Raw genomic sequence first — 24,976 nt, 5'->3', positions numbered from 1 at the left:
AATTTTTTTTTTTACACAAATCGTTGCTAAGTAGCAATACTATCCTTTGGTGCTGATGGGACAATCACTTTGAGTACCGCACATCAACCAGCGCTGAACAATTTGGTAAAGAGGCGGGGGTAGGTCCTCCTCCAATAGCCATGACTTCCCTAGTCACGGGCAACAGACTAGGTTTCCTATTCCAGGTATGTTTTTCCTCTTATTGAGCAGGCCTTAAGTCCAATGAGAAAACTGTTGGTTACCATTAAGGTATGTATACCACTACTGTACCCTAAGGGTTGCCAAACATGGCGGTCATTGCAGTGGTTCACAGGCATCACAGCTGAGGGCTACTGGTCACCTCCCTCCTTGGGTAGCTTACATGGTACCTTCTTCCACCATAGAAGGGAATCCTCAGGGAGGAGGGTTTCAAGTCAGATTCATCTGAGGGGCCTCTGGGCCCTGTGTATGAAGTACGTGGTATCATCAGCAATAGGAGAGGGCAACCAATGCCAGTGTTACAGCCTGTAATGTTCTGACAGTCTCCTGGACAGCCCTGACCAGCAACTCAAAAAGAGGGTTGCTCATGACTCGTGTGACTTTTGTTCAGCGGCTTTTGGCTCTTGGAGATGGCATGTCAGCAACAGAGAAACTTCATTTTAGATCTGAGTGGGAGAAGCCTGAGCTAGGAAAGTTTGCAAAAGAAGGTGAAGAAGAACCAGGCCGGGTATGGATCCCTACAAACGCTCTGACTTGGAGATCTCAAGCCAAAGGGGGTCATCTGGAGTGTCAAAGTAGAGCATGTACAAATGACTCCTGGTCAGAAAGACTGGATTCTTCTTACCAGAAACTCATTTCTGGGGGAGGCGTGCTGGGGCACATCTGAAACCAAACGTTCATGCTATAATTCTATGCCTATCCAAAGAATGCAGATATAAATGATATGAAAAGACACTGAAATTATGAAAGCATGAAGAAATTTATTTCACAGCGGCTCACAGAGATAGGGGATTAACCAGGTTGCTCCCCATCCCTGGTGACCCAGACAGGAAACTTCAGAGGCATCAGGGACAGAGGAGACAGGGTCCTGGTGACACATGGATATTATTGTGACATACTAATGGGGGCAGAGAGGATTCTGGCTCACTGCTGGAGACTCCCCCAACCTGGGTCCTCACCCCTGAAACCTGTATGAAGCCCGAGTAGTGCTAGAGTATAGGCGATCCCAAGCCCCAAAGGCTCCCTTTGAGCTCCACAGAGCCTCCTGCAGCTGCCTGGTGAGAGGCTATCAGATGGCCTCAGGAAGTCCAACCCCTGCTTATCCAACCAGAATCCCTGCAAACTCTGCAAGGTCGAGAGGCAGTCTTTGGAGGCAGCAGAGATAGCTGGCAGTGCAAACCAGGGCTAGGGTGGTCCAGGGCTAACAGTGGTACCTGACATAGTCCAAAGAGACTTCATACATCTAGCATCTCTAGATTAGTAACTTGCTAGGAAGCCCAGGCTGAGCTGAGTCCCAACTCTTCATGACATTACAGCAACTGACAGGTAAGACCATCCGTCAAGTGGGTCAGACAGCCACACTAGAAGGGCACTTTGCTGAAGGAAACTTAAGACCCAGGCTTTAAATGGCTTGAAAGGGCCTAGACTGGGTGAAAGAAAAGAGGACCCAAGACACTCTGGGGTCAGCAAGGGGACAGAAAGAAGAAGGAAGTGCCAGGGCTACAGGAAGCTCAAAGTTGCCAGAGCACCAGGTCCCTCATTCCCACCTCTTGCCCTGCAAGGCTTTACTTATTCCCCCACGTGGCCCATCTTGAAAACAGAGGTCTTGGGATGAAGCGGCTACTCTTCATGTAGGCAGAGATCTTCTTCAGACCCTGAGAGTTAGAAAAGAAAAAGAAAACCAAGATTTATGTTTGCTCAGGGCCAGAGAGTGTAGAGAGCTGTGTGGAGTCACACCTGATGGCTATGTGTAGAGAGCTGCATGGAGTCGCACTTGATGGTGCTGGCTCCCGCCCTCCGCGGTCCCGAAAGCGAGTGCTGTCTGTGATAATCAACTCCTAATATCAACTAGGCCTGACTTATGCTATTATCACGCAATGATTGTCAGCTGCTTGCGTATGCGTGTACCTATGGGCAGTGCCCACCTGGCAATATGGGGTTGGTGGCCCGTGCCTATTTAAGGGCTGGGAGAGGTTTTGCCTGAGGAGAGAGGGAGAGAGTGAGAGTGAGTGAGTAAGTGAGTGAATGAATGAATGAGAGAGAGAACGCATTGTAAAAAGGTCCTGCATAAACTGCTTAGCAAGGAGAGCTCCGGTGGTCGCGTCATCCTTGCGGTACAAGGGTGGCGGCGACAAGAGAGGGCAATCAACTTCCTCTTGCTCACATTGCTAGTCATTAGCACACATTTGGGATCAGCCTGGCCTCTGTTTCTCCAGAGTTGTACTCTCTCCTGGCACTCCCTTCCTGCCCTCCCTAAGAGGCCGTATCACCCCATCTATACAGACATGCTCCTTGCACACACAAACTCTATATTTCCTGAATAGAAATCTGGATGGAAAGGGGAATGGCTGGCAGATAATCCCTATCTTATCTAGTGACTTGGTAAAATCGGAGTCAAAGTTTATAGATTATAGTAGACCAGAAAAGAAAAGCCAGGCTTGCCCTAATCATTCCCTAAGGAGAAAGTCAACTTTCTACACCTGGTATTGAGCCTCAACCAATCCTGTCTCCAGTCTTGATAAAGGGACCAGGCTCAATGACAGTTACATGTGCTATTTGCCTTCTACCAAGAGAGCGAGCTTCCAGAAAAATCTCTAAAGAGTTCAGATGTCTGGAGTTGCCTATGATTAAGAGACCAAGTTCACATTTAGCCTAAAGCTGCAGCCTTCAACACTCCCAAGCCTCTTCCTTCTCAAAGTCACCCAGTTCAGACCAAATGACGAGAACTGGCTGAGAAATCATCTCACTTGATAAGGAATGAGACAGGAAAATGAGTTCCAGACTGAAAAGCCCATTGGACCTAGGTCTCCAACCCCCAGTTTCTAATACAGAAGGTGGCATAGATATCAAACAAGTAGTCTCCAGTGAAACAGGGCTCCCCAGCACCTAGGTGGTACCACACACACACACATCCCCCAGTCTGGTTTGCCTGATATTATTTGATACACGTGGTCCCCAGGTGGGTCTAAGAACCAACTTTTTCTTTCTTACTGGGCATAACATAAGCCTCATACAGAAATCAGGAAACAGAAAAATAATGTGGCGAATCTCACAAAAGGAACAGCTGGACAATCAAAAGGAAAAAATGAAAGGTGTGAGGGAGGAGAGCCCATGACACACACTTCAGGATTCAATTCTCTATCAGGAGCCCCACAAGGTCTCGGCAAAGTATTTAGCAGACCAAGCACAAATATCTTGGTACCTCACATAACCCAGTCTGCAGCCGCTCTCCGCTGCCCTGAGGAGCAGGAAGCCAACAGCAAGTCCAGCCCAGTTCTACTGCTGCTGTAATCTTTTTTTTTTGTTTGTTTGTTTGTTTTTTTGTTTTTCGAGACAGGGTTTCTCTGTGGTTTTGGAGCCTGTCCTGGAACTAGCTCTGTAGACCAGGCTGGTCTCGAACTCACAGAGATCCGCCTGCCTCTGCCTCCCAAGTGCTGGGATTAAAGGCGTGCGCCACCACCGCTGCTGTAATCTTGAGTGGGTTGGTAACCCTCCAGAGTTTCACATTTCCTCATCTGAGTTGTGGGACAAATAACTTCCCCCACCCTTGAGAAACAATGTAATGATGAACTTGGTCAACAGACACCAGGTGCTGAGCACAGAGTATGGGAGAAAGTGAGCGCTCAACTCATGCTACCTACTCTTCACTTCATCTCCAAGCCCAAGAAAACATTAGGGAAAAGAGGAAGGAGGATCAGGGCATCACCTCAAAGCGGGCCATGAAATCCTTCAGGTTTGGGAATGCGTCCAGACACTTGGGTTCGAATATACGGTTTAGGTCCAGGATATCATAAGCAAGGAAATCCACAAAAGTTATCTGCAAAAGGCCAAGAACAAGGGGGCATGAAATCCTGTGCCCCTGGAAAAATGACAACCCCCAACTTCTTCTCTTTTACCTTTTCACCGACAAACCATGTCTGCTTCCCCAGGAACTGTGAGAAGAGCTTCATCATCCCAGGGAGCTGCTCCAAGTATTCTCCCTTCAGTTTCTCCTGAAGCAGAAACAACTATCACCACAGAGTTCCCTGGCAGAGCGACCAGGTCAGCAGCACCAGGCATGGTCCTAAACGGTCAGGGGTGGGAAGCCATCTCCACTAAGATGGAGCCCAGGCTTTGATTCCACATATCAACACTTATTTACCGGATTCCATGGTAGCTCATGCCACCCTTCAAATGCAATGGGAAAGTCAGAGAAGAAAAGGACACTGTGCACAATGGGACATCCTCAGTACTGATGCCTAAACTCTGAGTGCCTGAAGCACTGGCAGACACCGGGGCTAATGCAGGCAGCACCAAAAGCAAGAACTGAAAGTTCTCAGAGAAGATGGGCGTTCCATATCATAGGTTCCAGAAGAATGAAATATACTTGAGTTTCCCCCATAAACTGAGGAGGATTTGAGGCTGAAGGAAAGGAGAGAAAGACCTTCAGGCTCTTCCTGAGCCACCTATAGAAAAACACGCTGCCTGCCGTGGGTGTGAAGGAAGCACTGGGAGGGGCTGGGAAGGGTTCCCTGTGAGTCTTCATCCTGGACTTCTTTTTCTGATCCATTGAGTGTACATGTATTTTATGGAAAGCAATGATATGAACTACCTGGTGAGGGCCTAAGCAGAGGGCACAGGTGGAGAACACTTGGGAAACATGACGTCACTATCTAGGGTTCAGTTGGACCCACCAGCTTGCCCCTGCATGATCCAGAAAACCCCATTCCTGTCTCTCTCTCTCTCTTTCTCCAAGCCCTGCCCAGAGACTCTGAAAAAAAAAAGTGCCCAAAAGCCCAGTTCCATGGGCATTTCTGGTGACTATTGCAGCTTCCTCTCCTGATGCTGCCAGCAGCCCAAGTCCCAGTCTAAGCATTCAGCTCTTGACCATATTTGGGCACAAACCCAGCTTATAGTGGACACATCATCACCCCGCACCTACAATCTATATAATCTCCCTGTTTTATTTTTGGCACATGACTCCTCTGGTCTCAATCTCTGGGATTGGAGAACCCACCCAAGAGTTGCTTTGCTTAAATAAACCAAGGACCTTTTCAATTTGGCTTGATCTGGCTTACTGTGTTGGCAGGGAAACCTATTATGGGGGTACAGAAGATCTATTATTGAGGAACTTAATGTGTGCTCTGGGAAGTCTGGACTAAGACAGGTAGTGCCTAAGTAAGAGTGTTCATTTGATATCATTGTTCTGGGGACTGCTGGTGATAACAGAACACATCCTGGAGGATAAGTGGCTAAGGAAATCAGAAGGTAAATAAGACCTGTGCAGGTGGGAATCTGAAAGAGCTGAATCCTGACCCAAACACTGCCTGGTCCGGTCCAGCACGGGAGCGGGATAAGACTCACAAAGTCTGGGCTGTAACAGATTCTAGCGAGGTGATTGCAGACATCCATAGCCTGGTTCTCCAAAATGTCCACACGAATCTTTTCTTCCTCTGTCTCTCCACCTGCAGCACACACAGCACAGACTCACCCTTAGCCTCTCACCCCAGTCCAGACAAAGAGATTGTCCCCCACGCCCCACCCTGCAGCCAGCCCCACTCACACAGGTTGTGCTTGCGGGCAATGTAGCGCAGGATGGCATTGCTCTGGGTGATCTTGTGGGGGCCGTCAATTAAGTAGGGCAGCTGGAAAGACAAGCAGGGACAGTCAGATGGTCCCAGCCTCACTTCCCTGGGTTTGGCCTGTCATTCAGCGTGGCTAGCATTGGAAGTCCTCCACGAACACACTGCACACTGAATGGAAGAGCTGGGACACAGCCCATCACACTATGCAACCACCGGGAATGGGAGCAGGAGAGCTGAGCTCTGACCCCAAACCCCCTCAGCCAGGCAAGGAGATGAGGTGGGAATCCCATGCATTTCCCCAAACCTCCCTTCCCTGCACCTACATTGGGAAAGTCCAGGCCCAGCTTGAACTTCTCATTCAGCCATTGGCTTCTATCATAGTCAGGAGCTGTGGTTGATAAGGTTACAAAAGAAATCAGCCTAGTGTCCAACATGCCTATTCCAGGAACCCAACCCCCTAAAGCAGGGAATTGCAACGTCACACACTAAATCTCACAACATAAGGTTCCAGGGATGACGAGTGCTTGGGGCTGTGGGTCCTACATCTCTAAAACTTAGAAACAGTCCGGCAAGTCTTCATGGGGAATGTGATTTAATTTCAACAGCAGTGGGGGAACCCACACCTCCACCTCCAGGGTTCCGTATTAAGATCTAGCCCACCCTCTGGAGGTTTCTGGAAGAGGCAGAATCTAGGTCCACCTGGAGGAGCCCTGTCATGTAATGTAGGTCAGAAACGGGCTGCTAACTACCAATGGACAGGGGTAAGGAAGACGTTTGACCAGAAGAATGTCATTACCGCCGCCCATGACGTATCTCTTCTCCTCATAGCTTGTGTCTGTGTATTCCAGGAGCAGGCGAATAGCATGAGCCAGCTGTAAAGATAGTTCAGGAATGGGGCCTGGGGATTTCTATGTGACCTCACCTCCCGCCAAGTGAGTACACACAGGCGCACGCACCAGCAAGCACGTGTGCAGGTTTCTGAGCCAGACAAGCAAAGGAATTCCTCTAGGACCCGCCCCCTCACCGCTTCCCTCATCCTAGCCCCGCGGCGATTCTTTTCACCGGCAGGTGGGCGCTCACCCCACGGATGTCCCAGTAACCCAGTGTCATAGGCATGGTGCTGGTGCTGGTGCTGGTGCCAGGGATTGAGTCCACTGGCTTCCGGGATGAGCACCTTTGACTTTACCCTCCTGCTCTATGATAGCTGGGCGGGGCTGGTGCCCGGTGTGGCCCTTCCCCTACAGGTTTTGCCCTGCAACACACTCCCAGCAATGCGGCTCTTAGTCTTCACCTACAGAAGCAAAGTTAATGAGCTCCACCCCCAAGAAACAGGAAATCATCTGCGATTCCGCCCGAAGTCCCACCCCCATCCTCCTGGCCAGTGCGCAGAAGCAGAGCATTGACTTAGCAGCTCACTTGGCCAGACAGCTCAAGCATCTTCTCCTGCTGCCCTTGGGTGTGTGGCAGGGTCAGGCCACAAGGGAGTCCCCAACCCGAGAGTGTTGAGTAGACACCTCACCCATGTGGTCAAACAAGGCAGATTCCTGCAGGTTCTGCTGAGGACAGTTGTCCGGAGGTGATGTTTCTCCACCTGGCAGAGACAGTCTCTGTTCAGAAGTACATGTGAATTAAGAGATTATTTCTATCAGAAACATCTGATCCACAAAAAGTGGGAAAATGGAAAATTTGAAAGTTCATACATGGTCAGGATGTCTGCTTGTATTATTCAAGGATTAAAACGAGTCACGTGTCTCTCAGCTTTGTGACTACCCGATTATAGTTACAGACCTAACACTTCCTAAAAGTTCGGAAGGTGCACAAGACCGGCGCATGAGGAGCTCAGGGTCAGCTTCTAGCAATTGCCATCAAGAAAGAGATGCGTGAGATGTCTGTCGCTGCTGTTCATAGCAGGGTGTACTGTTCACAACACTAGTTTTTGTATGTGTACAAAGACTGTGTCTGGAGGTGGGGGAAGTGGGCTCTCCTTTTGTACATCAGGGATCACTTAGTCACTTGCGCTTTGTTATGGCTTTAAGACTCCTGCACAGTCATCATATAATAATTTTAAGCTCCACTGGAATTCTATGGGACTTCCTAAGTATATAGGGTCCATCTTTAACCAAATGTGCTCAAGTGACAGGTAACTATACAATATATCTTCAAGTCACTTAACTGCTATCCTACTCAGCCCGTTTTTGAGCTGAGCTGTAATCAGGATGTTGTTTGCTTGGTTGTGTTTTGTTTGTTTGCTTGTTTGTTGTTTCTTGTTTTTTTTTTTTTTTTTTTAGATAGGGAGAGGGTCTCTCTACATAGTCCTGTCTTTCCTGGAACTCACTCTGTAGACCAGGCTGACCTCAAACTCACAGAATCTGCTTGCCTCTGTCTCCTGAGTGCTGAAATTAAAGATGTGTGTCCCCAAAAGGAAAAAAAAAAATTGGATATGTCCCAAAGGGGGAAAAAAAACTGAATTGTGCCACCATACCTGGCCCTATAATCTTAAAGTATGTACTTGTCTTAGCCACTTTTCTACTGGGTGAAAATGCACCATGACCAAGGCAATTCATAGAAGAAAGCATCCTGTATGTTGGCTCACCGCATTTTTTAAGTGGTTGTTTTCCTTCCTCAGCTTCTGTTTCCTACTCATTATCAACGGTAGAACTGTTTCTCCATGTCTCCTACTGTTTCTGACTATTTGATTTTTGTTTATTGAGGCTTCACTATGTAGCCCTGGCCAGGCTGGAACTCATTATGCAGTCTAGGGTGCCCTCACTCAGAGATCCACCGTCTGCAAAGTTTTGATGTATGTATTTTGTTCCAGTCCCACTATGGAAGTTGACGTTTATAGAAAAGAACCAATTATTCCTCCTGGGACTTCTCCCAAATTATCTGTGCTTGCCTCATTTTTGGAGGGTTTCTGGTTATCCTTACATAAGCCTGATTTCTTGGTAGATGATAGTTTAATTATCTAGAACATTCTAAGGACTGGTTGGAATCAGAGTAAGTTAGTGTGCAGAAAAAGAGGTCGGCCTCAGCTTCCGTGGGAGCTAATGGAGCACAGAGGACTCCTGCAGAGTGAGTATCTTCGATGTCATAAGATTCGGTCACTTTGTGCCTCAATGGACAAAGCTCGGGGAGGGGGAGTTGTTTTGTCTTGTTGTTTCTTAAATTTTTAAATTTTTGGTTATTTAATACCTCTGTGCAAGACAGACATTACTGAATGGAATTAAATGGTTCCTGCTAAACAGGTCCAGATAGCCCCGAGGAAAGCAAACAGCTGTGACAACCAGAGTAGCCCCAATATAAATTAAAATTGATTGGCCTTGCTGATAGGCTTATAATGACCTCAGGAGGAGACTAAAGTTTTGTGAGACTGGAGATTGGAATCGATGATGTGAGAGAAGGTAACTACCCAAGGGGCCTCTTAAAGGGAACTTTCCTTCTGAAGTTATTTAAAAGAAACAGCTGTGAGATTTTTGTTGCCAGGGTCAGGTGAGGGTCACTAAGTCAGCAGTCAGCAGCTGCAGAACTGCAGAGTGCCCTGGGAGAAATGCAGGACAGTGTGATGAGTCTCTTAAGTGACAGGTGGAGGGTCCATGGGGTCAGACACAGAAGAGGAAAGCTAGGAGAAATGATGCTTTAGACTTTAGAGGGCTTCAGAGTGGAATGAAGACCTAATAGTTAGGAAAGAGCCTTGAATTCGTGTTAATCTTTATGGGGGGGTGGGCAGAGGCTGTGACTCAGCACCTTCTGAAACATCCCTAGGAACCTCATTCTAAGATTTCCATGGATGGGTGGGTGGTGGTTTGAAGAAAATGGCCTCCAAAGGGCATGGCTCTATAGGAGGTGTGGCTTTGTTGGAGTAGATATGGCCTTGTAGGAGGAAGTGTGTCACTGTGGAGGCGGGCCTTGAGGTCTCATATATGCTCAAGCCATGCACAGTGTTTGAGACCACTTCCTGTTGCCTGCAAGATGTAGGACTCTCAGCTCCTTCTCCATCATCGTGTCTGCCTGCCTGCAGTCACGTCCCACCATGTTGGTAATGGACTGCCCCTCTGAACTGTAAGTGAGCCACCCCCATTAAATATTTTAAGAGTTGCGTTGGTCATGGTGTCTCTTCAAAGCAATAGAAGCCCAAAGACAGCTAGAAAGATGACTTAGCATTGAAGAACACTTAGTACTCTTCCCAAGAACCTGGGTTCAGTTTCCAGCAGCTCCATCAGGTAACTCACAACCTCCAGATCAATGCCCCCTTCTGGCTGCCATTGGCACCTGCACATATGTGGTACACACACACCTACCTGTAAAATAATAAATAAGTCTTTAAAAAGCATTTGCAATACAATAGCTCAGTGCTTTGGAGGAAATATGTATCCTTTGAGCTGACCAATACAAACCTAGAGATTAATACTTTGGAGGTTCATAAAATCCTTTTCATGTTGGTTCAAGGAAACTTTTCCAGGTCCTTTTAGAACAGTTCCAGACTGCTAGTGATAGGTAGGTGGTTTCACAGTGCTCTTAGCCCCCAGTCCATCTCTCCAGCCTCTGTCATAATTTTTTAAAATACAAGAAAATAAAGTGAGGCCTGGGCTTTCCAGGTGACTCTCTAACAAGGAAAAGAAAGAAAAACACAGAGAATTAACAGAACAATTCCGTGCAAAAAAAGCTCTAGGAACCCAGTATAAAATAACTAAGTCACCTAGCGTGCAAATCCAGATCCTAAGTCCATTCCTTTAGCACTGAACTTTTGTGACAAGTTATAATTGATTTTCACATGTAAACTTAAAAAAAATAGTGATATACTAAAGCTAACTGTCTTTGTGTTTGAGACAGGGTCTCTGCAGGTAGCCCAGGTTGGACTCCGAGTCTCCCTCTTTCTGCTAGAATTCCACAATGGGCCCCCATGGCCAGCTTAAAGCTATAAATAAGTCTTTAAGTGCACGGTTTGGTTCTGCTAACTGCACGCACGATGTCCCAGAGCAGATGCTTACAGCATGTTCACCCTGAGTGCCGGAGGGGCTGTGCCGCTCAGGGGCAGTTGACATGGTCTGCTCCCTTAACCTCAGGCCGACCTCATTTTTGTGCTACTCTGTGTTTGCCTTTGTTAGACGTCTCCGTGAAGTGGAACTATGCCATGTCTGTTTCCCTGTGAATGATTGATTTCACCTCCCTGATTTATCCATGTTGCTGTATGTTGCAAAATTTCTTTCCTGGCCTGGAGAGGTGACTCAGCATTCAAGAACACTGGCTGCTTCCAGAAGACATAGGTTCAGTTCCCAGCACCCACATGGCAGCTCACAACTGTCTGTAATTCTAGTTGTAGAGGATCTGACACCTTCACACCAATGCACATAAAATAAAGGATTTTTAAAATAATTTCTCTCTCTCTCTCTCTCTCTCTCTCTCTCTCTTTCTCTCTTTCTCTCTCTTTCTCTCTTTCTCTTTTGGTTTTTCGAGACAGGGTTTCTCTGTGTAAAGAATTTCTTTGTTAATGCTAAGTAAATGTAACACGTTTTCCTTATCCATTAACCCACTGATTGAGCACTTGGGTTGCTTGTTGCTTGGGCTGTGGTTGGTTGTGCTGCAATAAACAGAAGAATGGCCATATCCCTGGATGTGGGAGTATTAGGATCATGAGGTAGGGTCTTCTTTAACTCCCTCCTTACTCTTACATCATTTTCTATTCCTGCCAACAGTAAGCAGGCATTCGAGTTTCTATGCTTGTTCTGTGGGGGTAGCGGTTCTGTCTAGGTATGAGATGATACTTCACTGTGCTCTTGCTTGTCTTCCCCTCGAGCCTATTACCATCTGCGTGTCTTCTTTGGAGAGATGTCTATCGTGGTCCTTGGCAAAGATGGTTCAACAAATGCAACCAGATGGACACGTTATGGTAACGGAATGCAAGATAGAAATCCTATGTCCTTCTAATAGATATAGAAGTAACATTTTATTGGAACATGGTCAAAAGACTGAGGAGTAGAGAACAATGCCTTGGGGAGCTATGAGAGAGGCTCCAGGGAAAAAGGCAGAGCCTTTACCTCAGATGCATTGCGTTCCCTGGATTGTTCTTGCATGTGATCACGCCTCCTGTGTTAAACACTTACATTGCATGTACAAGACACATTTATTGGATGTTGGATGTCGGAACATAGCTATAGAACCCAGTATGGTGAAAGGATTGCTGAGTGCTGTCCCCAGTGTCTTCCCTGAATCTGCATATGGGCTCTGCCTTGCTTTCGTGCCTCTCAGATATAATCTATAGAATGGTGTTTAAACTGGTGTGTCCTGAGGACGTTCAGGAAAACTGCTTCTCTGTTAATATTTAGTATGTGCTTTCTGGTGTTTATTTACACTTTTCATTATGTTCTTCTGAACTCAAACACCCTCACCTGGATCATTGCTGTATTTGTTTCATTAGGGATAAAAGCACACTGACCTTTAAGAAAGGCTGTCTGCAGCAGTGGACTGTAATCCGTCCATTCATCAGACCCTCAGGTCCGAGGTCTCAAACAGATCTACATAGGCAAGTGAAAGTCAACAACTCTCATGATTCAAAAACTCAAAAACTAGGTGAAAAGGTTTTGAGTTTTTCGTGTTCATAAGTCAACTAGATATGTCAACATAATAAAAGCATATGTAAGAAACCTCCATCATAATTAGCTGTAAAAACTGGAACTTGCTGGGCGGTGGTGGCTCACGTCTTTGATCCCAGCACTAGGGAGGGAGAGGCATGCGGATCCCTGTGAGTTCGAGGCTAGCCTGTTCTACAAGAGCTAGTTCTAAAACAGGCTCCAAAGGTACAGAGAAACCCTGTCTCAAAAACCAAAAATACTGGAACTTTTTTCCTCAAAGATTATACATGTGGTGTTTTACCTGCACAGGCATCTGTGCCCACCCTGTTTTTGGTACCCAAAAAGGTCAAGAGAGGGCACTAGATCCCCTTGAATGGAGTTGTGGGCAGTTGTGAGCCGCCATGAGGGTCCTAGAAATCAACCCTGGGTCTTCTTGCAAGAGCAGCCACTGCTCTTAACCACTATGCCATCTTTTAGCCCCTACCCCAAAGCTCATAACCAAGGCAAACAATGATAGCTCTCATGGTTTCTGTTCAACACAGCACTCAAAGTTGTGGCACAGCAACCAGGTGAGCAGAAGGAATAAAGGCACCCACATTGCAAAGAAGGAAGAACGTTTACCTTGATTTGTAAATTTCATAATCTCACACACAGAAAACCTTGCTGTGTGCTTTAGTGGTAGAGCACATTCCTAGCATGTGCAGGGCCCTGAGTTCAATCCCTAACAGCAGTAAAAATAAATAATCAAGGTGTAGGAGATTGTATGTGACTCAGCTTCCATCTGGAGTCAATTCTGACTTAAGCTTGCCTGCTCCACCGGCATCCTTGAGAACTGTGAGAAAGTTCAGATTGAGCCCATGGGAAAGAGCATTTTGCCCTTGAGAAAGAACACATTGTCTACTAAAACACGGGCTGGTGAGTGCCAGTCGAGGGCACATCCAGATAGGAGAAACTGCTTGCCCAAGGACAGGGATGGTCTTATGGTTGGATACTGACTGTCTGTCTCTGCAGTGCTCTGTGCTGCTTTTGCGTGTAAGCAGGCTCTGAAGTAAACTCTGGACTGGTTGGTCTTTTACCAACAGACCTCCCGAATCTATCCTGTGTTTTCTGTCTCAGCTCTTTTCATCTGACATTTCCTTAGCTTTAGCGCTGCTCCCCCGCCCCCCCCCCCCCCAGGTATCCTGGCTGACTGTGTTGTAGTAGGCTCCATCATGAAGGTCTGGAGGAATTGCTCTGCAGTTAAGAGCACAGACTGCTCTTGCAGATGACCCAAGTTTGGTTCCCAGCACCTAGGTTGGATGCTTCACAAGTGTTTGCAACCCTAGCCCTGAAAGATGCAATGCCCTCTCATATCTTCCTGCACTCACATACACATACCACATACCCTCAGACAGGCACACGGAATTTTTTAAATTTTGGGCAAGTTAAAAGCACATACTCTTCCAAAGGGCCCGAGTTCAGTTCCCAGCACCCATGGTCATTTTCTTCTTCTTCTTCTTCTTCTTCTTCTTCTTCTTCTTCTTCTTCTTCTTCTTCTTCTTCTTCTTCTTCTTCTTCTTCTTCTTCTTCTTCTTCTTCTTCTTTGTAGTGTGGGGGGCTACTTTAAGGTAAGATTAGTTTAGTCCTTTATAAGAGATTATTTTTTGCTCTTCTAGTAGAATCATTTAATCTGTTGGTGACAACAGTAAATGATGTTCACCTCTCTCTCAATTACATAGGCACCTGGTGGCCAGCACAGCATTTTCATTTCATACTTTTATTCTTTCGTTCTTTTTTTGTTTGTTTGTTTTACTGTGTAGTCCTAGCTGTCCTGGAACTCACTTTGTAGACCAGGTTGGCCTTGAACTCTGAGATCCACCCACCTCTGCCTCCCAAACACTGGGATCAAAGGTGTGCACCACCACGCCCAGCTCACTTTCACCTTTTCATAAAGCTTTGGAATGTTTTCCCGGCCTCTTGGTAAATTATTGCTCAAAGAAGATTCCACCTGAGCAACCAAAGTCTGTGAGTCTCCCTGAATAAAAGTGTTTATTTATTTTATACCTGTTGCTTAGTCATTTCCTGGAGAAATTTGAACAATGGATCCGAGGCAGTCCACACTTGTTGTTGGATCCTATAGTCCAAATACTGAGGAGGAGTCCCCCACCCCCCAGACTGTCTTTCACCACCACAGCTGATTTAAAAGCATGAGGATTTTATTAGTTCTGTCATGACAGGGTCTTCCAGCATTCAGGAGGCTAGGAAAGACCCTGAAAGGCTGGTACAGTCTACTTTTAAAGGGAAAAACCACAGAAAAAAGGGGTGTCTGGGGGTTGTTCTTTAACTATTATGATTGGCTTATTCAAAAGGGCTATTACCAATAACTGGCTGGAGAGTGGTTGCCGGATCAGATGAGGTAAGAGAAAACATCTGACGGTCATTTTGTTTTTTATTTTTATTTTATTTTATTTTATTTTGGTTTTTCAAGACAGGGTTTCTCTGTGGTTTTGGATCCTGTCCTGGAACTAGCTCTTGTAGACCAGGCTGGTCTCGAACTCACAGAGATCCGCCTGCCTCTGCCTCCCAAGTGCTGGGATTAAAGGCGTGCGCCACCACTGCCTGGCACTCTGACGGTCATTTTGCCTCTTTCCCAGGGACTAAGTCAAAACATCAGTAACTGAGTCAACACCTAAGGGTTATTTATCTTGCCCCTATTCAGGGAGATGGAAAGTTCCCAACATCTCAGTACGTGCATGTTTAGCTGTTATGTCCTTGGTTCCCAGCGGAGGAGGGCAAGTACTGAGAGGGTTCAGAAATGGCTTCAGAATTGTCTTAAAGTTTTACACTGTTTCCTTAGGGTTGTCACAATTGTGATTCCGTTCTAGTTCACGTACCACATAGTGTGATAGTTAATTTTATTAGATGCCACATACATTTGAAGATACCATTTCTCATTATGTCTGCTACAGTGTTTCAAGAAAAGCTTAGCATTTGATTTAGTAGAGATGATAGTGCTCACTTGGGAGATGGCACCTGTAAATCTCTCAGGGCCTGAAAAATTCCAACACAGAAGGGTGAATTTACTCCCTCATCTAGGATACAGGTTCTCTACCTTAAAACTTCGCAGAGACTATTAGATTTTCTTTTTTTTTCTTACTTAGTTTTTATTCATAATCATAAACTTAACTCTGCAATCCAGCTAGACTTGAAGGGGAATGAGGAAAATATGGAACCCAAAAAACTTGAGTGAGAGCAGAGATTTTACAGGGTACTGCGAGCAGATGGGGCTGGGGTGCTCTCCTGAGCTACAGAAGGAATGGTCTGGTGGGTAAGAAGCCCGCAAGTCAAAAGAACTAGAGTTGTCCACAGTCGGAAATGGTGATCTTCTTGCTGGTCTTGCCATTCCTGGACCCAAAACGCTCCATGGCTTCCACAATGTTCATGCCTTCTTTCACCTTCCCAAAGACCACATGTTTGCCATCCAGCCACTAAGTCTTGGTGGTGCAGATAAAAAACTGGGAACTGTTTGTGTTTGGTCCAGCATTTGCCATGGACAAGATGCCAGGACCTGTATGCTTCAGGATGAAGTTCTCATCCTCAAATTTTTCTCCGTAGATGGATCTGCCGCCAGTGCCATTATGGCGTGTGAAGTCACCACCCCGGCACATGAATCCTGGAATAATCCTGTGAAAGGAAGAACCCTTATATCCAAATCCTTTCTCTCCAGTGCTCAGAGCACCAAAGTTTTCTGCTGTCTTTGGAACTTTGTCTGCAAACAGCTCGAAGGAGATGCGGCCCAAGGGCTCGCCATTGGCCGCGATGTCGAAGAACACGGTGGGGTTGACCATGGCTGCAGCAAGCCGTGAGAGGGGACAGCGGCGTCTGCAAAGCGGCCTAGATTTTCTGTAAGTCCAATAATAGTTTCTCTGCAGTAAGAACACAGTAAGCCAGATCAAGCAGAACTGAAAAAGTAAAAGAACAGATTTAATTGAGCAAAGGAACCTCGGGTGAGTTCTTCACTACCAGAGATTGAGGCTGGAGAAGTCTCACTCCTGAACTAAAACAGGGAGCTCCTATACCATGTAGATGAGAGGTGATGCTGTGTCTGGCCCATGCTGAGTTTGTACCCAAGTATGGGGAAAAGCTGAATGCTTAGGCAGGAACTTGGGCTGCTGGCAACTTCAGGGGAGGAGCTGCCGTAGATGCCAAGAATATGGAACTGGGTTTTGTGGCACCTTTTGTTTCTTGGAGATTCTCTGAGTGGACAGGATTTGGAGAGAAAGAATGGGACTTTCTGGATCATGCAGAGGTGAGCTGAAGGTTCCAATCGAACAGAGACTTACAGCATTGCCCTCCATCCAGCTTGGCTGAGTTACGCCACTGACTCCCATGTTTTTCTGATTTGCAATTTTTCTCTCTTTCTCTAGTAAATGTATAGTGAAGAAACAGTCTTTTAAATCAATAGCTGTAAGAGGCCATCCTTTAGGCAATAAGAGAAAACAAAGGCATTCCAGACTGTAGAGAGCCCATTGGCTGACACACCTTTTTGACAGCTCTTAGATCTGTTACCATTCTTCATTTCTAGATTTCTTTTTAACAATAAATACAGGAGAATTACAGGCCTGGTTGATTCTTCAATATGCTGAGCATCTTGTTGCTCCTGTACCAGCTATTCTAAAGCCTGCAGTTTCTCTGTTGTTAAAGGCCATTGCACACACATACAGATTTATCTGTCAACCATTTTAAAGGTAGGGCTGTTGGTGCCTTTGAAATATCAGCAGCTGTTGTTCCCCGTTCTTGTACAACCTGAATGGTCAGTGACTATTCTTTTTAATACTTTGTAATATATTTTCCCAGAAACGTATGTTAATTTATGCCTTGTTTCTAAGATTGGGGGAATATTAGTCTGTGTATTCCATTGGTATAACAAATCACATTCCCACAAATTCATTGCTATGTTAGCCACATATGGTTTTAATATTCCTCTCTGTCCTTCTAGCCCTATACATTTAACACATCTCTTGCCCTGTTTTACCAGAGATAAAGTTTAAATCCCTAAAAGCTGAACATTTACCTCCTGAAGAGCCCAATTTGGATGCCAAGATTCTGGTGAAATTATTGTTACAACTGCACCTGTGTCTACCAGACCTTCAATGACAATGTCATTAATTCATATCTTTAATTTTGGTGTTTGTCCATTATAGAAGTTTGCCAAAATACTTGCTTTCTGGTTTCCCCTGAATTTTTTCTTGTGTCTTCTATAGCTGCACTATTATCTAGAGCAGTATGGTTTCTTACAATAGGCATTAGGTTCCTTAATTGCTCTGGGAAGGAGTTTCATTTACAATGGCAGGAAACCACTGAACCAGAATTGCCATAGTGGCCTCCAAGATGTCTCTCAAGGAGTTTCCCGATGGCAAAGGATTATCTTGAATGTCTCTTGTTGTTGTTCTACATTCACTAGTCCGATGCCTGCCTTTGCCACACCTTCTGCATAATCCAGAAGGGAGGGGCATTCCATTTGGATTATGCTTAGAAAAATAATTGTTTCTAGGAATGCCCTGTACACAATCTCTTTTAAGGTGACCTTCTTTGCCGTAATTGAAACACTTAATATTTCTATTTTTCTTCAACCTCTGGAAATCACCTCTCCTATCATTCATCATCATTGCCATGAGACACTAAATTGTTTATATCTCAGATCCATTCCTCCTAGGGTGCTGTGCACCTTGCCTTTAAAGGCCTAATTATCCTTTTTCATAGAGAATTGGCATTTTCTTTTTTTAAAAAAAATATTTATTTATTTATTATGTATACAATATTCTGTCTGTGTGTATGTCTGCAGGTCAGAAGAGGGCACCAGACCTCATTACAGATGGTTGTGAGCCACCATGTGGTTGCTGGGAATTGAACTCAGGACCTTTGGAAGAGCAGGCAATGCTCTTAACCACTGAGCCATCTCTCCAGCCCTGAGAATTGGCATTTTCAAAAGCCAGAGATTCAATTATTATTTGTCTAGATTCTGAATTGGTGTTATTCTATTTACTACTGAAGTCAATCTTTGTATGAAATCTGTAAAGTTTTCCGTTGGGTCCTGTATAACTTTAGTAAATGACTCAACTTCATTTCTCCAGTTCTGTCCCAAGCAGTCAAAGTTACTGCATGGCATAAATCCAGGGCATGGTCATCATATAAAGATTGCCTTTCTATATAGTAACATAATCTCCTTCTCCAAGAAGTTGATCTTGGGAGATTTCCACACGTCTAGCTTTACTCCACTGTTCAATAGTCTTAGCCTCTTCTCTGAACCAGGTACTCCATTGTAATTGTGGACCAGATTCTGGTTCCTGCCTATTCCCTTGGAGGTCCCGGACTCGCTCGTAGCATTTTTTTTCATAGAGTTTGCTCATTACTTATTTGTTATTTTGTTGTTATATATTTTGTTTATTTCTTCTTTGAACAGGATCCCACTGTATAGCCCAGGTTGGTGTCACACTTGGGATCCTTATGCCTTTGCCTCCTGGTATTGGGATTACAGGCACATGTTATATAGAGTTAGGATTTTACATTCTGTTCATATTCCAGATGTTAATCCTGGATCAGCTTTCTTCCGATGTTGCAGGTGGCTTCTCCCTCCCCTGAGACCTTGCCTAGCTGTGTAGCAACTTTCTTTCTGATGCATTCTCACTTGCCAATTCTTTTTTTTTTTTTTTTTTTTTGGTTTTTCGAGACAGGGTTTCTCTGTGGCTTTGGTGCCTGTCCTGGAACTAGCTCTTGTAGACCAGGCTGGCCTCGAACTCCCAGAGATCCGCCTGCCTCTGCCTCCCGAGTGCTGGGATTAAAGGCGTGCGCCACCACCGCCCGGCGCCAATTCTTGCTTTTATTTTCAAAGCAACTGAATGCTTACATTAAGGCCTTTGGTTCACTTTGGAATTTATTTTTTGTAGAGGAGGAAAGACCTAGAGATCTCATTTCTATCTTTTGCATATGACTGTCCAATTTCCCTAGGGCCCTCGGTTGGAGATTTTTCTCTTTTTAAATAGCTATATAGTATTCTACAGTACATGTGTACACATGTTCTTTATTTATCATATCAGTTGGTGGCTGTTGGATGGCATGTGTTTCTTGACGAGGGTAAAGCATGTACTGCTTTCCATCATACTAATTTCATGCCTGTGGCTACATACCCAGTACTGGCATTGCTGGGTCACATGGTAACGAAGAGTGGACAAAAGCACTAGGCCTAAATACAGCCATTGTGACTTCAGAGTTCATTTCACCGTAGGATAAACTTCAACTTGCACTTTGGTTCATGTTTCCAGGGAATTCCCATGGGACTGTACAGAAGCTACCCAATTTCCTCTGTAAGCAACAACCCCCAAAACATGCCTATTCCTAACAATGAAACCTAATGACAAAAAGAACAAATGAGTCTAATTGGTTGAATGCTGTGTGAAGATGTGTCACTGTGATTGATTTAATAAAGAGCTGAATGGCCAATAGCAAGGCAGCAAAAGGTTAGGAGGGAATTCCAGGGACAGAGAGGACTCTGGGAGAAAGAAAGGTGGAGAGGAAGCAGGAAGTGCAAGTTGAAAGAGAGGTAACAATTTATAACAAAACAGAGATCAATATAAAGGGTTAATTTAAGTTATAAGAGCTAGAAGGACAAGCTCAAGCTAAGACCAGTTCGGGCCCAGAGCCTCTCAGTGCGAATCACTGTCTGGTGTTTGAAACTGCCGACAGAGGAACCCCACCACTGCCAAGTGAAAACGCCCAGTCATGGCTGCTAAGTCTTAAGATCCAGTCTAGACTCTCCAAAGTGGGGCTCCAGCTCCTGACAGTACAGACAGAGCTCAGACTGCTCCAGTTCCAGCTGCTGGTTCTGTCATGAGCCTTAAAGCAATGCTGCTTCTGCAGCACAGACCCTCACACTATGAGACTAGGAAATGGGGGCTGGGAGGGACACTCTTTTCCTGAGTGGCCTCCCTGAGCTGAGTCCTTGATACCTGCAGAACTAAACAGATTTTCCCAATAGACAACTCAGTAGGCCCAAGGCCTTTGATCCTCTTCCTGTTTCCTTTGTCCTCTTAAATTCAAGTCATCTCTTTGGAAACTGTACCAAAGCAAACCCTCACCCTACACCGCAGTAGGCAGAATACTGACTCTTTTCTGGGTGTTTTCAGTTGTTTGCTTATTTGCTTCTGCCTACTGTGAGTTCAGAGACAGGTGCCCAAACTGTCTTGGGTCTGATGCACAATGGTTCTGACAATGGTGGTAGAGACTGGGGGTGGGGGTGGGGGACTAGGGACTGGGGAGGTTGGAAGAGCAGAGTTGTATAGTTGTATCCTGTTGGGCAGCTGCCTAACCGCAGCCTGATCATGGGGATGCTGTAAGTACATGCCCAGAAACCACTGAAGTGGTCTAGCAGGTCCAGGATTGGCAAACAAGGTGCTAGCAAGCTTTGCCCTTTCCCTTCCCTCTCTCTTGTATACCATAGATCACATCAAGGTCTGTTACCTTATTTGGACATTGTCTTGGGCCAGACCCATTCCTGAGGCTGATTACCAAAGTTCAGCAATCAACTCCCCCTTTCGTTCACCTAATTAACATGACCATTAAAATATACAACCGCAGCCTAGCCCATTCTAACACAGACCTTCTGTTTTTCTCTTCTTAAATTACACCTGCAAGATCATTTGCTGCTGTTTTTCTGGCAGAGTCAAAAAGCAACCACTTTAACTTTTCTTCCCTGCTTAATAAAGAATCTCACTGTGAAGCCATGTGTTTGTGTGTGTTTTGTGCCTAATCCGGGGTCTTGGAGGGAGCCCCGCTGTGTGGGAGTCCCCCTCTGAGATAGATGTCTGAGGATAAAGACACTGTGCTGCAGAAGAAATGGAAGCCAGAGTACTTAGAGAACATCCCTGAGAAGATAACGTTCTACAAACCAGTGGTTTGCAGGGGATGAGGGAAAGGCAAGAGACGTGAGGCTGAGGGAATTTCCATGTTTCCCAATTTTCAGCGCCTGCACCCTCAGCTTTTTGCAGAGGACCTATGGGGATTTCCTCACTTGTAGTATCTTTGACCAGCACTGTGTATTTGAGTGCCTGGACACATTCCCAAACACGAAGGACTTCATGCCCAATTTGAAGCAGTCTCTCACTGACCCTCCTTCACTCTGAATAGTCTTTCCCTTCCCCTTTTCGACGATGCATTCCTTGGAATGGAAATGGAGAATTGTTGGCTTTTATAGAAGGCTGGACCTGTGTTCAAGTCTTATATCTACTAAAAGAAGTTGATCATTTCAGCAACCTATATCAGGGACAGAATTGCCATTGTCATTGGACAGGTATGGAGGGTGAATGCAGCCTCCAGTGGTGCTGGGTCCTGCAGCAAATGACAGTCACTACATTCTGTTTCTTCTTTGTCCCTTATTTATGCAGCGGGGCATCCCGAGGACGAGGTACTTTCTCAGCCCCTTCTTCTCATCACACTGATCCAGGCTGCTCACCTGGTGATTATGTGAACAATCTGTACACACTGTACAAACTTCTCTGCACAGTGCAGGGGGACAGTGTGGGAGGCTGCAGTTCCAGGCCATTAGGCCTGGCCTCTTGGGGACAGGCAGCCCGGGAGCTGTGATCTATTCCTAGCGTATCTGGGCACTCAGCTGGAACGATGGCGCACATCACAGTGTCTCTGTAGGGTCTTCACTAGCAGGGCTGGCAACGGTAGGATGGACGCAATGACTATACATTCCTCCACCAGGATTCAAAGTTTAGATCTTCTGCATCAGGGGAATGACCAAGGCCACTCCGTTATCTCCGTGCTGGTTCACCTATCCCTATCCTCATTGAATCAGGGTTTGCTGAGGTGCCAGGTGAGGTCTTTGCTCTCTTCCAAAGTACGCTGGCCTGTCACTGATGCCTTTGACCTGCTTGGTCCCTCCTCCATGGTAATACAGGCAAGAGGGAGAAGAAATTTCCTTCTTGGAGAGTGAACTGAGAGATCCAGGATGGAAGATCTGAGCCCTCCATTGTAGACAGGGGTACAAACAGTTGCCTGTCCAGCTGTGTGAGGAGGAGGGAAGCCCTTAGCCTCTGTCCAGCTGTGTGAGTAGGAGGGAGGCCCTTAGCCTCTGTCCAGCTGTGTGAGTAGGAGGGAGGCCCTTAGCCTCTGTGTGTGCTGCTCACACACAGAAAGAGCAGCTGCTTCCTTCCTAGATCGATCTTTGCAAAGACAACCTTTAGAACCCAAAACAGGACTGGAAAGCCAAGACCTGGAGCCATATTCATAGTCACCCTGCTGGTTCTGGCCCTTAGGGACAGCCTGGTCCTTTTCCCCAGACCAGTTTCCCCTCCTTTCCATTTACCTTTCCTCCATGTCTTCTTCCCCGGCCTTCCCTCAGCCTATATGTTCATTTCTCTGCTCACTTGGGTTCTCTATTTCTTCATCATTTTCACCTCCTATTCCTTGTATGTCCTGTATCGTGACAGCCTTCTGCTTGAAGGAATTTATCTGACTCCAGAACCCACAGTATGGCCTGAGAAACCAGACCTGCCTGTGTGCTGGCCCTGGTCCTCAGAGTGAGCAACTGAGCCCTGCCTGAGCCCCAGTCAAGCCTGAACCACATTTGTTCTGTGTCTGGTCTCATTGGCCATGATTCCCAGGACTGACTGTTGGGATGGGCTTCATGTTGTTCTCCACAGGATGGCCTGGGTGATGGGATGCAGGAACTGTGGGCCATTTAAGTTCATTGATGTCCCTGGTCCATGTCCCTATCTTCCTCCTCCTGGATTCTCACAGGAGAGGTTTCTTTCTTTGGACTGCTCTATCTTTGGTGTGACTGGCAGGGCTCTTCATGTGATTGATGTTTGGGAAATGTGGAATATGAACAGATCATCTTCAGAGAAGTCTGTCCAGTCCATACAACCAGCGGCAGGGCTTAGAGCTCTGGAAAGAAACATCTTATTCAGAGGCATTACAGCAGCATGTTCCTGCAGTGGTGCTGGAGTCTGAGTCAGAGCTCTCTCAGCTCAGCAGTTCACTATGAGGCTGCAGCTGCCTGTGGTGGAGCATGGCTGGGGAGGGACCGGACTAGGGTGCTGGGCCCCAGGGCCACAGCAGATGGTCAAAAGCTGTGGGCATTTTGCATGAAGTCACCCATGAAGGACTTGGGCACACTGCAGGAGCACGTACCGAGCAGGTTCCTATGCCAGTGGCTGCATCATAGATCCTGGCCTTTGTCAGGCAGTGCCCATGACCTCCCTGTACCAGACAGCACCTCTGGATGAGAGTCCTGATGGGTGATGTCTTCATACCCACTGCCTGCTGCCTCCTGCTGTAGTTAAGAAACCAGCAAGTACAGGAAGAAACAAGGAATCAAAAGATAAAGGTCGGAAGATAGAAGTTGATAGAAGCAAAATGTTCGTGAATCTGGTACCAACATTTGTTAAATTGTAACTAAGAGACAAAGAAGAAAGGTGGCAAAGGATGGAATGAGGTCAGGAGTGGCTGTGATAAGGGCAGTGGGGAGAATTAAGTGACTGCACTGCAGTGTCCACGGGTCTGGCATAGCGGCTGGCAAAGGCTCCCCAGGTGGGGCCAGTACTGAGGCCTTGCAGGCCGTGGTCTCTCCAGTGTAGCTCTTCCCTCTGCAGTTAGAATGGAGAAGCAACAATAAAGCGTTGGCCAGGGAGGTGCAAGTCTTCAATCCTGGTGCTCCAAGGCAGAGGCAGGAGGGTCTCTGTGAGTTTGAGGTCAGCATGGTCTACTGCTGTGGGATAATGCTTTGTACACTGTAAAGATTTGTCACTAGTGTTGCTTTAATAAGACACGGATTAGCCAGTAGACAGGAAGGAAGAATAGACGGGGCAACTACACTAGAAGAATTCTGGGAAGAGGAAAGGCAGAGACACCGTCCTTACCCAGAGGAAGAGGAAGCAAGATGAGAATGCCTTACTGAGAAAAGGTACCAAGCCACAAGGCTAAACATAGTAAGAATTATAGGTTAATTTGAGTTATAAGAGGTAGTTAATAACAATCTGGACCAACAGGCCAAATAGTTTATAATTAATATAAGCATTTGTGTATTTCTTTGGGACTGAACAACTGTGGGACAGGGCGGGACAGAAACCTCTGTCAACATGTTGACAAGAGTTTCTCTCTTGCCTGGTCCCACAGCTGTTCAGTTTCAAGGAAACACACAGAGGCCTACATTAATTAAAATGTGGTTGGCCCAGTAGCTTAGGCTTCTTATTAACTATTATAACTTCTATTAGCCCATAATTCTTGTCTGTGTTTAGCCACATGTCTTGGTACCTTTCATCAGTGAGGCATTCTCATCTGTGTTCTCTACGTCTGGGTGAAGACTGCAGACTGAATCTTTCCTCTTCCCAGAATTCTCCTGTTCCGGTTACTCTGCCTCTACTTCCTGCCTGATCACCCCACCTCTACTTCCTGCCTGGCTACTGGCCAATGAGTATTTTATTAAAATACAGGTGACAGGGTACAGACCATTGTCTCACAGAATCAACATACTATAGGATGTATACTAATTGGTCTTAATCATAAAAACCCAGAGTCAGATATAGGGGTTAGTGCTGAATGATCAGAGAAGCAGAGCAGCCAGCCACTAGTTCTTACCTCTACTAAATCCTCAGGCCAAAG

The 24,976-nt window shown here is 46.1% G+C and overlaps 1 protein-coding gene and 1 pseudogene across 1 annotated transcript; both read right to left on the bottom strand.

Annotated features, from left to right (window-relative positions):
* Nucleotides 1–973: 973 nt before the first annotated feature.
* LOC130890226 (glutathione S-transferase Mu 4-like) lies at nt 974–7,047 on the bottom strand. Its single transcript, XM_057794251.1, has 8 exons — nt 6,843–7,047; nt 6,559–6,634; nt 6,086–6,150; nt 5,741–5,822; nt 5,542–5,642; nt 4,095–4,190; nt 3,905–4,015; nt 974–1,853 (listed from the first exon to the last, which is right to left on the bottom strand). The coding sequence occupies exons 1-8, from the start codon at nt 6,876–6,878 to the stop codon at nt 1,764–1,766; spliced, it is 657 nt and encodes a 218-aa protein (XP_057650234.1). The 5' UTR covers nt 6,879–7,047; the 3' UTR covers nt 974–1,763.
* An 8,418-nt stretch (nt 7,048–15,465) lies between these two features.
* LOC130889830 (peptidyl-prolyl cis-trans isomerase A-like) lies at nt 15,466–16,164 on the bottom strand (annotated as a pseudogene).
* Between the last annotated feature and the right edge of the window lie 8,812 nt (nt 16,165–24,976).

The sequence above is a fragment of the Chionomys nivalis genome, chromosome 18, assembly GCF_950005125.1.
Source record: "Chionomys nivalis chromosome 18, mChiNiv1.1, whole genome shotgun sequence".
In the NCBI taxonomy this organism is placed as follows: domain Eukaryota; kingdom Metazoa; phylum Chordata; class Mammalia; order Rodentia; family Cricetidae; genus Chionomys; species Chionomys nivalis.
This window is presented reverse-complemented; position numbering and strand designations above follow the sequence as displayed.